We start from the raw sequence: 12,969 nt of genomic DNA, 5'->3' as shown, positions 1-12,969 counted from the left end.
GACTTTAAAGTATAAATCTTGCAAATGGGTCTGAATGGGTGTAGCATTTGACTTTCTTTAAATGCCGTAACTGAAGGCACGTCTGTGATCCTGTTTTGATTCATGCCATTTCGACATCTCTGCTTAAATACACATCATAATGATTCTTTCTTGGATTTACAGAAGCAGCTTTCCAGAAGTGATTCAGATGAAAGACGAGCTGTTATTCTCTGTGGTGGTAAACTCCATCTAAATATAGTCCAGCAGATATTCAATCTCTCGCTGGTGGAAATGCAGCACGGTATGTTGTAATTAGCCAATAACCCAAACACTTGAAACGCGTGCGACGTTCTCAGAGAGTGGTAGCAACATGCCTGATCAGTGTTACACAAGGTTTCTGTAGTAATTTTACAAATGTTACTAGATAAATGGGCAGAGAAGGAATGGTATTTTCAAATTCCTGAATTGTATTGATTTTAAAAGTTTGGGCCCCCTGAGATATTAAGGCAAAGATTAAAGGGCTGTGTGTTTGTAAGCTACAATCTTCTCATGACCTTACTCGTGACGTGACGTTACGTAGTGTGAATTTACAAATGGCTGGAAACATTTCTCTGAATTCCCTTCCCCACAAGCTTTATTTTATTTCTTTGTCAACTTAACGGATACAACTATGAAAAATCTCTATGAATTGGTAAAGTCAATGTTTCAGATTCAGTAAACAATTTCAAATTGTAGAAATAATACTAATGATGATGTGAAGTCAAGTAGCAAATGGACCAGAGACATGGGGTTTATACAGTATGGTATTTCTTCCTTAGATTTATTGGAATTGTATTGAAATTGCATAATAGTAGGTTTTAAATTGTTGTTATGATATTAATTCGTTTTTAAATAAATTTTGCTTTTTACAGTATCTGCACAGCTTAAGCAGTGGGAATTAGCTGATGAGTACCTAATTAAAACAAGTCTGGATACTTATGAATTCTATGGAGAATTGAATTTCTCCTCTGTATTTGAAACGTGCATTCATTGTACTTTCATCTCCGAGTGGCAAAATTGGTCAGGAAGTTGTTTCACATAGTTGTGAACTGTCCTTTGTTTTTGAGATCATCCCACCTGTATCTCCCCATGCTGGTTTTTCCTTGCTAGAAAAACTGCAAACATAGAGAAGCATTTAATTTTAGGAGAAATATGTTTTGTACCTTCAACATACCTAGTTATAGGAAGATTTCTAACCAGAGGTTTACGTGTCTCCCCAGGTTCATCTTGGATTGTGCTCACAGCCGACAGCGAGGGCTTCGTTCCCTTGACGTTTACGGCCGCGCAGGAGGTCGTGGTCAGAGACGCCAGCGCGAAAGGCTACAGCGCCCGCTCGTCCAAAACTCTGGACATCATCAGCTCGACAGAAGGGTGTAGACCCACTTCTTCTGAAAGTCTGGATATCACCAGTTCCCTGGAAGTCCTCAGAGACTGCTCCTCCAAGACTTTAGACGGCAGCAGTCCTCCAGAGCAGCCCAGCAGTAAAATGTGATTTTTGACAGTGGTTTTGTAATGAGACTTTTAAACTTATTGTGTAGGACTGCAAATTCCGAACAACAGGCTGTCTCAAATCTCTGTTGGATTTCTGTAATTTTTTTTGTTGCATATCACTGTAAATTATTTATCTGATCCTTGGAAACATTAACTTTGTTTTTATACTGAGCAGCATTTTCTAAATATGCCTCTTGCAATACAGACCAAGTCTTTATATCAGTGGTTGAAAAGGCGCATTCTTACGAGCTTCCGAGCTAAAGTTTCCATCTTGGTCTTTAATAGGTTGGTGTTTTTAGATGATAGTAAACTTGCATAATAAAGAAATCCTTGAAAATGCTGCATTGTCCCCAGTTTCCTCATTTTTCTCAAAGCCTGAGATTTGCAAAAGTAAGAACAACTCCTGGGTTGAGATAAAGGTGGTTTAATAGGTGAAACAGAAGCTGTGTTAGTGAAACGAGTTTCGTCGGCACTTTGCAGTGGCAGGCAGGTGTTCAGCAGCTTCTGGGAAAGCAAAGCTTTGTCACGTGCAGTGGTTCCTTTGGAAAATCAGGGCTGTAACTCTGACCTTCCTCTCCTTTCTCCTTCTTTCCCCTTAATTTTTATTGCTGAGCGTGACATCATATGGTAATGTCCCTTTGGTCAGCTCCCCCAGCTGTGTCCCCTCCCAACTTCTTGGGGTGGGACAGAGCAGAGCAGGAGAAGGTGGTTTTTGCTGCTGTGCAAGTGCTGCTCAGAAATAGCCAAAATATCAGTGTGTCACCAGCCCTGCTTGGGTCACAGCTCCAAAGCACCACAGGGACCGCTCTGAAGGAAACTAACTCCATCCCAGCCAGGCCCAATACATCATTAAGGGCATAAACCGTCCTTAGTACCGTTTGAATAACTAAACATTTGCTGGTTAATATTTCTAAACATCTCTAGTCTTCATATGGAGGTTTTTCCTCCTTACCTTTGAAACAAAGCTGTTAACATTAACGATGTTGCCTTCAATGCATCTGTTTTAATTTTCACAGCTAATATGTGCCGAGCGAGAGCAGAAGGGAAGGCAATTAACCCATCACCTTCAGAGCATCCAGTGGAAAGGCTGACGGAAGAAAACCTTCTGTGGGCTTCTGTAGTGAGAGACAGAGAGAGAGAGAAGATTCAAAGGTGAAATTTAGAAGCCAACACAAGTTTCTGTAGCAGGGATTGCAGCCCTGAAGAAAAGAGAGTAATCCAAGATTGCGACCCATAAAATTAAAGCACGGTAACGTTAAGCAGTTTATGGGGCTTTCACAGTGGCTCTTACTGCGTGAGGAGGAATCAAGTGACAAGATTATAGAGACAGAGCTGCTGTTTCAAGACTAATAAAATCTTTTTTTATTGCCCATTTGGAAATTTAGCCACTGTCAAAAAAAATAATCTGTCCACAAAATAGGATATTAAAGATACATTAGCGAAAGCTGCGAGGAGCACTCAGTGTTGTGTGGTGCAACTAGAATTTAACAGGTTTTGATGAGCGGGAGAGGAGGAAAACAGGGAAGATAATCTGGTGACTGTGGGCTTCATCCTGTCCATAACGAGCGTCTGGTCTCTAATTGTCCCTGTTTCATCAGGAGGTGGTCCATGACCTTGTTTACTTTTACCAGATATTAATTGAATCTGGAGCTTCAGCACTGGGGGGATGGTCTGTGTTTCCTCCCACACCTGATGGCCCTTTTCCACACAGTTCCTGGTCCCAGCATCTCCTGAACCCACACGAGGGTCAGGGCTGAGCCCTCTTGGCTCTGCAGGAAACATCTGTCCCCTGCGCTGCCCTGCTCACCCCAGAGGGTGCCATGAGTTGCTCGTGCCTCAAATGCTGCTTCTATCATTTTGTCATGCAGCCAAACAGCGTATAAAAATTAGCTGCCTGTTTTGGAATTATTATCTATTTGTATTATCTCTAGATTGACGAAAGACAGTGCCTCCCACCAGAAGCGTGCCCAGTCCCACGCTGCCCTGCTCACCCCAGAGGGTGCCATGAGTTGCTCGTGCCTCAAATGCTGCTTCTATCATTTTGTCATGCAGCCAAACAGCGTATAAAAATTAGCTGCCTGTTTTGGAATTATTATCTATTTGTATTATCTCTAGATTGACGAAAGACAGTGCCTCCCACCAGAAGCGTGCCCAGTCCCAGGTTGCACCAGCTGGATCTGTAGGACTCCTCCAGGTGAGCACCAGGTGCCCAGGGCTTTGCTGTGAGGGGCAGCTGGAGCACACACAGCAAATCACCCACTAAAAGCTGTCAATAATTTGGTCAAGGCATTACACAAGCTCTTCAGGGGGCGTTACGCGCATGCAGACCAGTGTTGCATTTGAAATACAATCCTAGGAATCTCAGGGGGATTAAATCCTTGCATTAAGAGAATCCCTTATTTCTAATCAAGAAGCCATTTCTCAGTCTATGGGCTGAATGGGAAACAAAGGCCCAAGTGGCTGAAGATGGATCGAGCGCAGCGCTAATGAGAATGAGATTGTACTTTTCAATGCTGAAAACGTGGGAGAGGGACGTGGGAGCAGTTGGAAGTCCTCGAGGTCTAACCCGGGGGGCTGGGGGCAGGAACTAGCAGAACCTGCAGCTGAGGCTGTTGCTCACTTGCTGAGATATTGTTGATAAATTAAGTTCTTTTATCTACTTCAGCTGGGCTGTAACGTGAGTTAATAACAACCTCTTGTATAGGTTGTATGAGGCGTAATGCTACAAGTGTGCCAAGTATTTATGGATAAACTCAGTGGGGTAACCAGCTCACTGCTTCCAGATAGTTCATCAAAAGGGTTAGAAAAGACTACATTAAAAAAACCACCACACGTACACACAACCTTGGAGATTTTCTGTGTGTGGAGGGTTCAAGGCCAGGCTGGATGGAGCTTTGAGCAACCTGGTCTGGTGGGAGGTGGCCCTGCCTGTGGCAAGGGGGTTGGAACTGGATGATGTTTAAGGTCCCTTCCAACCCAACCCATTCTGTGATTCTGTGAGCTGGAAGAGGAGACTGTTGAGGAGCTCAGCTGCTGACTATCCCAGCAATAGAAGATTTGGGCTGCCATTACTGCACTGCAGCACGGGCAAGGAACAGGCATGGCTTGCCTTACGGGGACTGCTTGGTGACAGGTAACTCCATTATCCTCTTTCCTTCCTCTGCTTGTGTAAATCCATGTTGGAAGTGCTGGTGTGCAGGTGGGAGGTGCTCTCCATTTGGCACCCAGCTGGTTTAATCCCCAGTCTCCCATATTCTCTGCATTTGGGAATTCCTGGCTGAAGAGCCCCCGGGGCCTGACCCTGGCCCTTCCTGCTGCCCCTCGGGGCGAGGCCTGGGGTTTACATGAGATTAGTGCTTCATCCAAACGGTTGTCAAGATAAGAACCTGCTCCTTTCAGTCACGTGTTCTGAACACACCCAAGGCACACACGGCATCGACAACTCACAAGGAGACACACACATTTCATTCATTTTACAGCACCAACACCGAGCCCTAAAAAAAGAAAATTGCCAAAAAAAACCACCTTACCCTGCACTTCCTCTTCCAGTCTTTTTATTTACAAAAATACATTCACTTTCTTAACAAAAGTACAACTCCGATAATCAAATAAAATAGCAGATTTTCAAAATACAACAATGCCCTGCTACATTGCATCTGCAGAAGCTTTCTGTTTTATTTCGGGGGTTTCCGTTATTGCCGCCAAACGCAAAGCGAGGCCCCAGCACACCTCTGCGGGGCAGGTATCGCGTTGGCTCTCTGGAGAAGAGGAAAACACTTTACAATCCACCAAGTTTACCTCGTGAGAGGCTGAATCCGGGTTGGGTGTTGTGCAATTTAGAGGCAAGTGCCCCAGTGATTTAGGAATAACATCTGAAGCCACATTCAAACTCCGCCCATGGAGCACAGCCAGCAGGTGCTGCAGCCCCTTTAGCGTGGGCTGAGTATTCGGTTGATCTGAACTGACAGGGACCCATGGCCATGCAGCCACAGATTTATGGGTTATTAAAATGTTTTTTATTAAAACATAACCCATTAAAAAACATTAACAGCCTTTACTGGGACTTCTGGTCATTTTTAACAAACACTATTCAGAAATACGCAAATATTACAGAATAAATCAAAACACCCCCCCTGTTTTTCTGTGATGTTTTGGAGCTATGTGAGATTACTGCACGATTTACCTACTTCAAAGTGCAGTAAATCTGCTATTTCCAATGCCATCAGACTCAACATTGTAAACAGGCTCATGCTTTTTATTGCTGTAAACACATATGCCCCAGGCATACAAATCTTGGTTTGTCCTAGAACCGAAACAAACAAACAAAAAAAGCCCCCCAGCTTTAGATGTCAATTCATCAGAAGCCTTAAACGGAGTTAACTCTCTCCCCAGCACACGCAAAAATACAGCCTTAAAAGCTCACTCATGATTCAGGGTTTTGCTGAATTAGGACAGTTCCTTAGGCCTTCAAACTTAACTTCAAAGTTGCCTGAAAAGAATTCAGTGTTAACTTAAAGAGCACTCAGTGGATGCACTGAGTTTACTTCACAGCACCTTTCATTCAGTTCCTGGTCCCAGCAGTGAGTCCCTTCAGGTGGCCCTGAGCAAATGCCTTGTGGTCACTGCCCCCAGTGCCACCTACTGCAAGTGCCCCCAGGCAGCCCCAGCCCAGTCCTCCAAAGGCACTTCCAGGGCAAAATAAAGGCACCCTCCCACACAGTCAGAGAGCAAAGCCACTGGGCTGCAAATTCATGTCTTGTCTTGCGTTGTGCTGAGTTCTTCAAGGTGAAGAAGCCTCCAGATCTTGGATTCATCCCTCTCCCCTCCAGATTTAGATAGGTCTTCCAAGTCCCATCATTTTAACTTAAGCTTGGGGACCATCTCTGGAGGTCTCTGTATCTCCACCGACTACAGAACCAGCCCAGAATGACCAGGTTGGAACCTAAGTGCTCCAGAAAGTGACTGAGGTCAGGTGTGTCTTTCATCTACAAAATGTGTTCAGAAATCTGAATGGCACAGTCTAATTTTTGGAAGGGACTACTGATTTGGGGTGTCCTGAGTGGGGATGTTGATTTAGAAAATGTTAAGTACTCATTCTCTGACAAAGATCAGTTCACAGGTGTCAGAAACAAGGAACTGCAGTGATGGGAAATGTAAGGTTCTGCTTCATATAAAATCTATAAAGTTCATTTACACCAAAATCTCTTTTAGAAAACCTCTTCATGAGAAAATCTTCAAAACATGTCTGCATCTGTGATTTGCTTCAGTTCAAAAGAAAGTAAATCCTAACTTCATATAGTTCACTTCAGGATTTCCAAGTGCTTTCCAAACACATGAACGTGCAATTTATAGGCAGAGATTATGTCCAAAATCCACCCCAGTCCGTAAGGGTGAAATATATCACATGAGTTCAAATCTGGGTTGTGCATCACATTTACACTTTTTTCCCCTTGATCTACAAGTCCATGGAATCTCCTGTTGCAATGAGACCACGGCTTGCCGTTAATCATTGAAAAACAAACAAAAAAGCCCCAACCCTTCAATCGCTCACATTCCTGGCCATTTGTAATGTCATTTTTAGCACAGCACATGGAGTTAGATGTGCATTTTGCCCAGTGGTGTCCTCTCTTGACCTCATTCCTGACTCTGTCAGAATCATCCTTTATCCTTTTCGATAAAACGCGAGCGGAGAAATGACCTGGAAGCCTCTCGCTGAGTTTGCGTGTGGGATTGGAAAGTCATTGAATCCAGAGCTTTCAGACCGAGGTGTCCTCTTTGTGGTCATCCAGGTTCTCTGTGCTTTGATGGCTCCTTCTGTTGAAAGCAGAAGAGGCTGCTTTTAGGTGAAGAGTGAACAGACTTCTGGCTTTCATTACTAACTAATTAAGCTACACTTTGGCAATTTCAAACAACTGAGAGCCCCCAGCAAGGTGTGGTTGTTATGGACAGTGACTAAAGTACCTAAACAGAGGGACCAGTGCTGTTTCAGATTGTTCAGTCTGTCCCCTCTGGTCTGCAGCTCCCCGAGAGGCCTGGGGCAAACCTGCCAACCCCATGGAGGTATCTTAGATACCTGGTTTAGATAATTAACTGGTCCCAGATACCCGGGCTTAGGGCCTGGAACTGATCCCTTAGCATGGAAATCAGTTTCCAATTCCAGCAACTTGGGATAATAAAAAAAAAGACATGAGTAACAGTGTATTTTGATATTGAATCCATCAATCTGCTAGGACAGACTGTTCCTGTGTATGTCCTCAATACAGCAAGGCTCCACTTGACAGAGGTGGATGACTTTGAGCTAGGCAGGATTTTTTTGGAGAAGGGAGGAAAGGGGAAGAAGGGAGTGATTGGGTAAAAAGGGAAAGAACAGCTCAAAGCCATCCTTTCTTTTTCTCCCGTGATCTTTCCTGCCTACACCCCGAAATGGTTTGGATGTTTCTCATATGCCATAAACACCAAGAATGCAGTCAAGAATCCCATTTTCTTCTGTATACAAGGAAGTTGTAACTATTCACATTTTCTCCCGGAATTTAATCAATGTAGAATATTCTTCATTTCTGGCTTGAAACACTGCACAGCAATAGTGCTTTGTGTGCCATCCCAGAGAAAAAGAAAAATACAGCAGTTGATAAAGGGTCCTCTAAGCAGGTAGTACCACACTGCAAAATTAAGACACTGGAGCATGTAATGGTACCACTCAGTTAATTATTCAGCTAATCAAGTGTTGTTTTGTTGTAAAGAATGCAGAGGTCTATGTTGGTAGCTAAGAATTTTTTGCCCAGTAGGACCAAGAGCTGCTGTGGTCTCGTTACCCCTTGTTTGCTACAAACCCACCTTAACGCTTCCAGCGCCAGCTTTGTTTCTTTCCGACTTTCTTCAGTGATTGGGTAGAAAAGAAGTATAAATAAACCTCCAAGGATGAGGATAGCGGGGACCGCTCCGATGAGGATCTTCAGCGTGAGGATCACGTCGTCGGATTGTCTGCATATCCCTGGCTTGTAGCCAGTGAACCTAAACACATGGAAATGAGAGTGGTGGGAGTGTGTCCAAAGCCAATGGCAGTTGTCCATCTGTGGAACTGATCCCTTAGCATGGAAATCAGTTTCCAATTCCAGCAACTTGGGATAATAAAAAAAAAGACATGAGTAACAGTGTATTTTGATATTGAATCCATCAATCTGCTAGGACAGACTGTTCCTGTGTATGTCCTCAATACAGCAAGGCTCCACTTGACAGAGGTGGATGACTTTGAGCTAGGCAGGATTTTTTTGGAGAAGGGAGGAAAGGGGAAGAAGGGAGTGATTGGGTAAAAAGGGAAAGAACAGCTCAAAGCCATCCTTTCTTTTTCTCCCGTGATCTTTCCTGCCTACACCCCGAAATGGTTTGGATGTTTCTCATATGCCATAAACACCAAGAATGCAGTCAAGAATCCCATTTTCTTCTGTATACAAGGAAGTTGTAACTATTCACATTTTCTCCCGGAATTTAATCAATGTAGAATATTCTTCATTTCTGGCTTGAAACACTGCACAGCAATAGTGCTTTGTGTGCCATCCCAGAGAAAAAGAAAAATACAGCAGTTGATAAAGGGTCCTCTAAGCAGGTAGTACCACACTGCAAAATTAAGACACTGGAGCATGTAATGGTACCACTCAGTTAATTATTCAGCTAATCAAGTGTTGTTTTGTTGTAAAGAATGCAGAGGTCTATGTTGGTAGCTAAGAATTTTTTGCCCAGTAGGACCAAGAGCTGCTGTGGTCTCGTTACCCCTTGTTTGCTACAAACCCACCTTAACGCTTCCAGCGCCAGCTTTGTTTCTTTCCGACTTTCTTCAGTGATTGGGTAGAAAAGAAGTATAAATAAACCTCCAAGGATGAGGATAGCGGGGACCGCTCCGATGAGGATCTTCAGCGTGAGGATCACGTCGTCGGATTGTCTGCATATCCCTGGCTTGTAGCCAGTGAACCTAAACACATGGAAATGAGAGCGGTGGGAGTGTGTCCAAAGCCAATGGCAGTTGTCCATCTGCAGGCTCTCTTCTTTCCCCCCCAGCACTCTTCAAGACTTTTCTCCCATTTTTCCTACATGTCTCTTTTTTTCCCTTCCCCTCACTGCACGTTTCAAATCTTTTTCACATCTCATTTTTGGGCTCCATTTCAGATAACTGCATTACCTCGGTATTTTCTCATCATTATTATTATTATATAACATTTAACTACTAAGAGGAGCACGGAATCCCACGTAAGGAAATTGATCTGTTAATGTGTTTCCTATTCGTAGTCAGCAAAGTGTTTAGGCTGGGCTTTAAAACTATGCAAGTAATCTGACCAATTTCAACAGCAGTAATTAAGCATAATTTAAACACTCACTTAAGCACTCTTCTCAAGATAGACAAATTTGTTCAAGGGCTTAGAGTTAGGTACGCGCTCACAGTTCACTGATTCAGGGCTTCCTTGCAGTCCCACAACTGCTGATACGCTCACAGTCCCATTCCCAATTTGTGGAATGAGTTTATTTTCCTCGGAATGTGCACCTATGAAAGCTACAGCCCCTTTGGCATCACTCTGTCTTCTGTGTTCTCCCACAAACATCTGCCTTGGCAAATTGCTAGGGGCTAACTGGAATGCAACTGAAAATGGGGCTAATTGGTGGAGAGCGATCTGTTGGAGGGCGTTGGCAGTCAGCAGCTACAATTCCTAAGCCCGAGACGTTCAGCCAAGCAGTGCTTGTTATTTAGCAGTTTCAGCTGAAGGCCCTGAAGCAAAACATTCTGGTTACCAAAACCTAACTTGGAGCCAAGGGCTGGGTAGTGCTTCAGACGAGTTCCCTTCTAAGCGTTTATTGCGTGCCTGTGTGCAGTTGCAGGCTCTTTCTGCCAGGTCACGCACAAGAGCAGGACAGGAGATGGCTGACTGCTTTCTGACCACTTTCTGACCGCTTTCTGACCGCTTTCTGACCGCTTTCTCAACTGTCAGAACACACAAGGCAAGAGTGGAAGGAGAACACAAAGCATCTTCCAAACTGACATGGTCCAAGTGATGGGCAGAGCTGTGAGAAAGACTCTGTTCCTGACTCTGACCAGTGACCAGTTGCCTAAAACCTGGCAGGAATTGGTGTTCCTTTTGTGATGAACACCTGAAAGCACTCCTGTCCATCTAAAGACCTACAAGTCCATATCCATAGTCCAGCCCAGATGCAACAGGGAATGCACAATGTGGGGGACCTTCATCTGCTGAGCTTTCATGTTTAGTCCTTTACCCATATAAACCACTAAAATTTACATGCGTAATTTGGAAAGAGGAGAATCCAAAGGGAAGTCAGGTCTTTCTGATCTGAAACATGTCAGGGCAGGCAACTTAATGCTCTGTAGTCTGGCCTAGATGATAACAATCCCATCTTTAGTGGTCAGCCATCTGGAGCTGCTGGCACTTTCAGGCTCAGGGCAAAACGGCAATTAACTCCACAGGGTAAAGGTGGAGAAACCTCCGAATGCTTTCAGGGTAGATCCACTAAGTGCAAACAGTGTTACTTACTCCAGTCCTGCTGCAGAAATTCCTAAGCCAATTCCTGCTGACATCTTGGTAAAGAAAACGTAAGAAGAATAGAAAATGGTTTCGTGTCCTTTTCCATGAGGATTCTGCAGGCGAAAGTTATCAACGACATCAGGCAGCATCGACCTAGAGATAAAAGCAAAACTGAAGCCAAAATCTTTTCTCAAATTCCAAACGTTCTGAAAGAGCACATCCTTCCTTCTTTTTTATGATCAGATTGATGCAGTCATACATATGAAAGAATCCAATTCAAGAAGTCCTGCTGCTGGACAGGAAGGCAAAAATCCGTGTAAGAAATGCACGGCCACATACTACGAAGTAGAAAACCACCGAAAAACTATCAAACACTTGCTGGGAAGTGAAGGATTCTTTAGAGTGACTGTCATTCCAATCACAAGTTGTGATATTAAACAAAGAACAAGAAAACCCATGTTTCTTAAGATTTCCAGGGACTCTGAATGTCTGAATAGTCTCACTCTGAGATACCCTTTTGACAAGCTAACAAAATTTTCAGAAACCAATGAGGCCTGTTTTCTCTCTGCTTCAGAGAGACTGAAATTGGTAATGGGGAATCAGAAGGGAAGTTGCTCAAATGTCAGTTGTGAATTGACATTTTATTTCCAGCGTAGGTCATGGTTTGCTGTTGGAAAAAAGGGCTTCTCACCCTCTGTGCAGGAAAGCTTGTGTAGTCTGACAGCTTATTTCAAACTCTGTTTCCACGTTCTCTTGGAGCTTTCAGGGCACTGTGCAAATAAGTGATGCAAAACAGCGCTCTCAGCCTTGCCTGCTGGTCAATTTGACCTGAATAATGTTATTCTCTTTGGAAAGGAAATGTCCCATCCTGCTCATCCTTGAGTATTTTTTTCCCCACATATTTTCAGTCCTCAAGAGCAAAGGCCCTTGAATTCTCAGTTTCTTTTAATCATGCCCTTGTGTTATTTGATCTATTAGACAGGACCTTTCAAGCAGGGATACACATAGCTTGGTTTATGTTTCCTCTGCTCATTCTTAATTGTTCAGCATTAATTGATTTATCTAACTCCATCATTCCTGTAGTCCTGCTAAAAACCAAACCCAAGCAAGTGATTTACTGTTATCACAAGTTGTGTAGCTACTTAGGTTATTGATTCATCTACATACTCCTGTACAAAGAGCAGCTTCACTTACAGTAGAGGTAATGTCTTAACAACAGGGCAAACAAAGTCACGTCATTGCAAATAACCTTTACAATAAAAGCAGAAAGAGATTATTGGAAGAAGTTACTCTTGCCAAATTCTGCCTCTTTCAGAGGCAAATTCCGTGCTGTGGTACATTCATTTATCGTAGACACACAGTCCTTTCCCCACCTCAAATGTAAAATTCTCCTACCATGGCAACAGAAGAGATGCTGCAATGCTCAGACCGGAGACGAAGGCCACAACGTAAGCCAGGATCAGGTTTGGGATGGTCACCAGCATGACTGCAAAAGGAATCATCCACTGAGGAAGAAGAAAAACAGCACATCTAACTCACGGTATGCACCGCTCAACGGTATAGAGATTGTTCTTTTCAAAATGTATGATTACGTTATAAAACGGCTCACACACAGCAATGCCTCAGGATTTTGGTGAAATGGCATTTCCAAAAAGCCTTGAGCCAAACCTATGCAGCAGAATCGGAGAAAAATAGGACAGGCCATGGCAGTGCCTTCTCTGGGAGCGTTGTTAGGGCTATACTTGTGCTAGTAAATTAAGTAGTCCCAAGAGCCTATTTATCAGTCATGAGGCCAACTGGCAGATCCTGGCCACATTCATACTCCTAACCATTCTGTCTCCAAAAGAAGTGTGGCTGTATAAATGCTTTTTGTGAAGAGCCCTGAAGTGGGCTAGTTCCCAAACTGTGCCTCGATACTTTCTGGGAGATTGCTCAT

General features: G+C 43.7%; 2 protein-coding genes across 2 annotated transcripts in view; one reads left to right on the top strand and one right to left on the bottom strand.

Annotated features, from left to right (window-relative positions):
* The first annotated feature begins 220 nt into the window (after positions 1-220).
* On the top strand, positions 221-1,788 carry LOC106896651 (WD repeat and coiled-coil-containing protein C2orf44 homolog). Its single transcript, XM_014956764.1, has 2 exons — positions 221-280; positions 1,239-1,788. The coding sequence occupies exons 1-2, from the start codon at positions 271-273 to the stop codon at positions 1,508-1,510; spliced, it is 282 nt and encodes a 93-aa protein (XP_014812250.1). The 5' UTR covers positions 221-270; the 3' UTR covers positions 1,511-1,788.
* Positions 1,789-5,046: 3,258 nt separating this feature from the next.
* The window catches only part of MFSD2B (major facilitator superfamily domain containing 2B), a 35,264-nt gene continuing 27,341 nt past the window's right edge, over positions 5,047-12,969 (bottom strand). Inside the window, 4 exon segments of the mRNA XM_014956902.1 lie at positions 5,047-7,323; positions 9,299-9,475; positions 11,043-11,186; positions 12,429-12,538. Of these exon segments, the coding sequence (XP_014812388.1) occupies positions 7,266-7,323; positions 9,299-9,475; positions 11,043-11,186; positions 12,429-12,538 (489 nt within the window). The 3' untranslated portion in view covers positions 5,047-7,265.

This window comes from Calidris pugnax, unplaced genomic scaffold, assembly GCF_001431845.1.
Source record: "Calidris pugnax isolate Ruff unplaced genomic scaffold, ASM143184v1 scaffold171, whole genome shotgun sequence".
NCBI classification, from domain to species: domain Eukaryota; kingdom Metazoa; phylum Chordata; class Aves; order Charadriiformes; family Scolopacidae; genus Calidris; species Calidris pugnax.
This window is presented reverse-complemented; position numbering and strand designations above follow the sequence as displayed.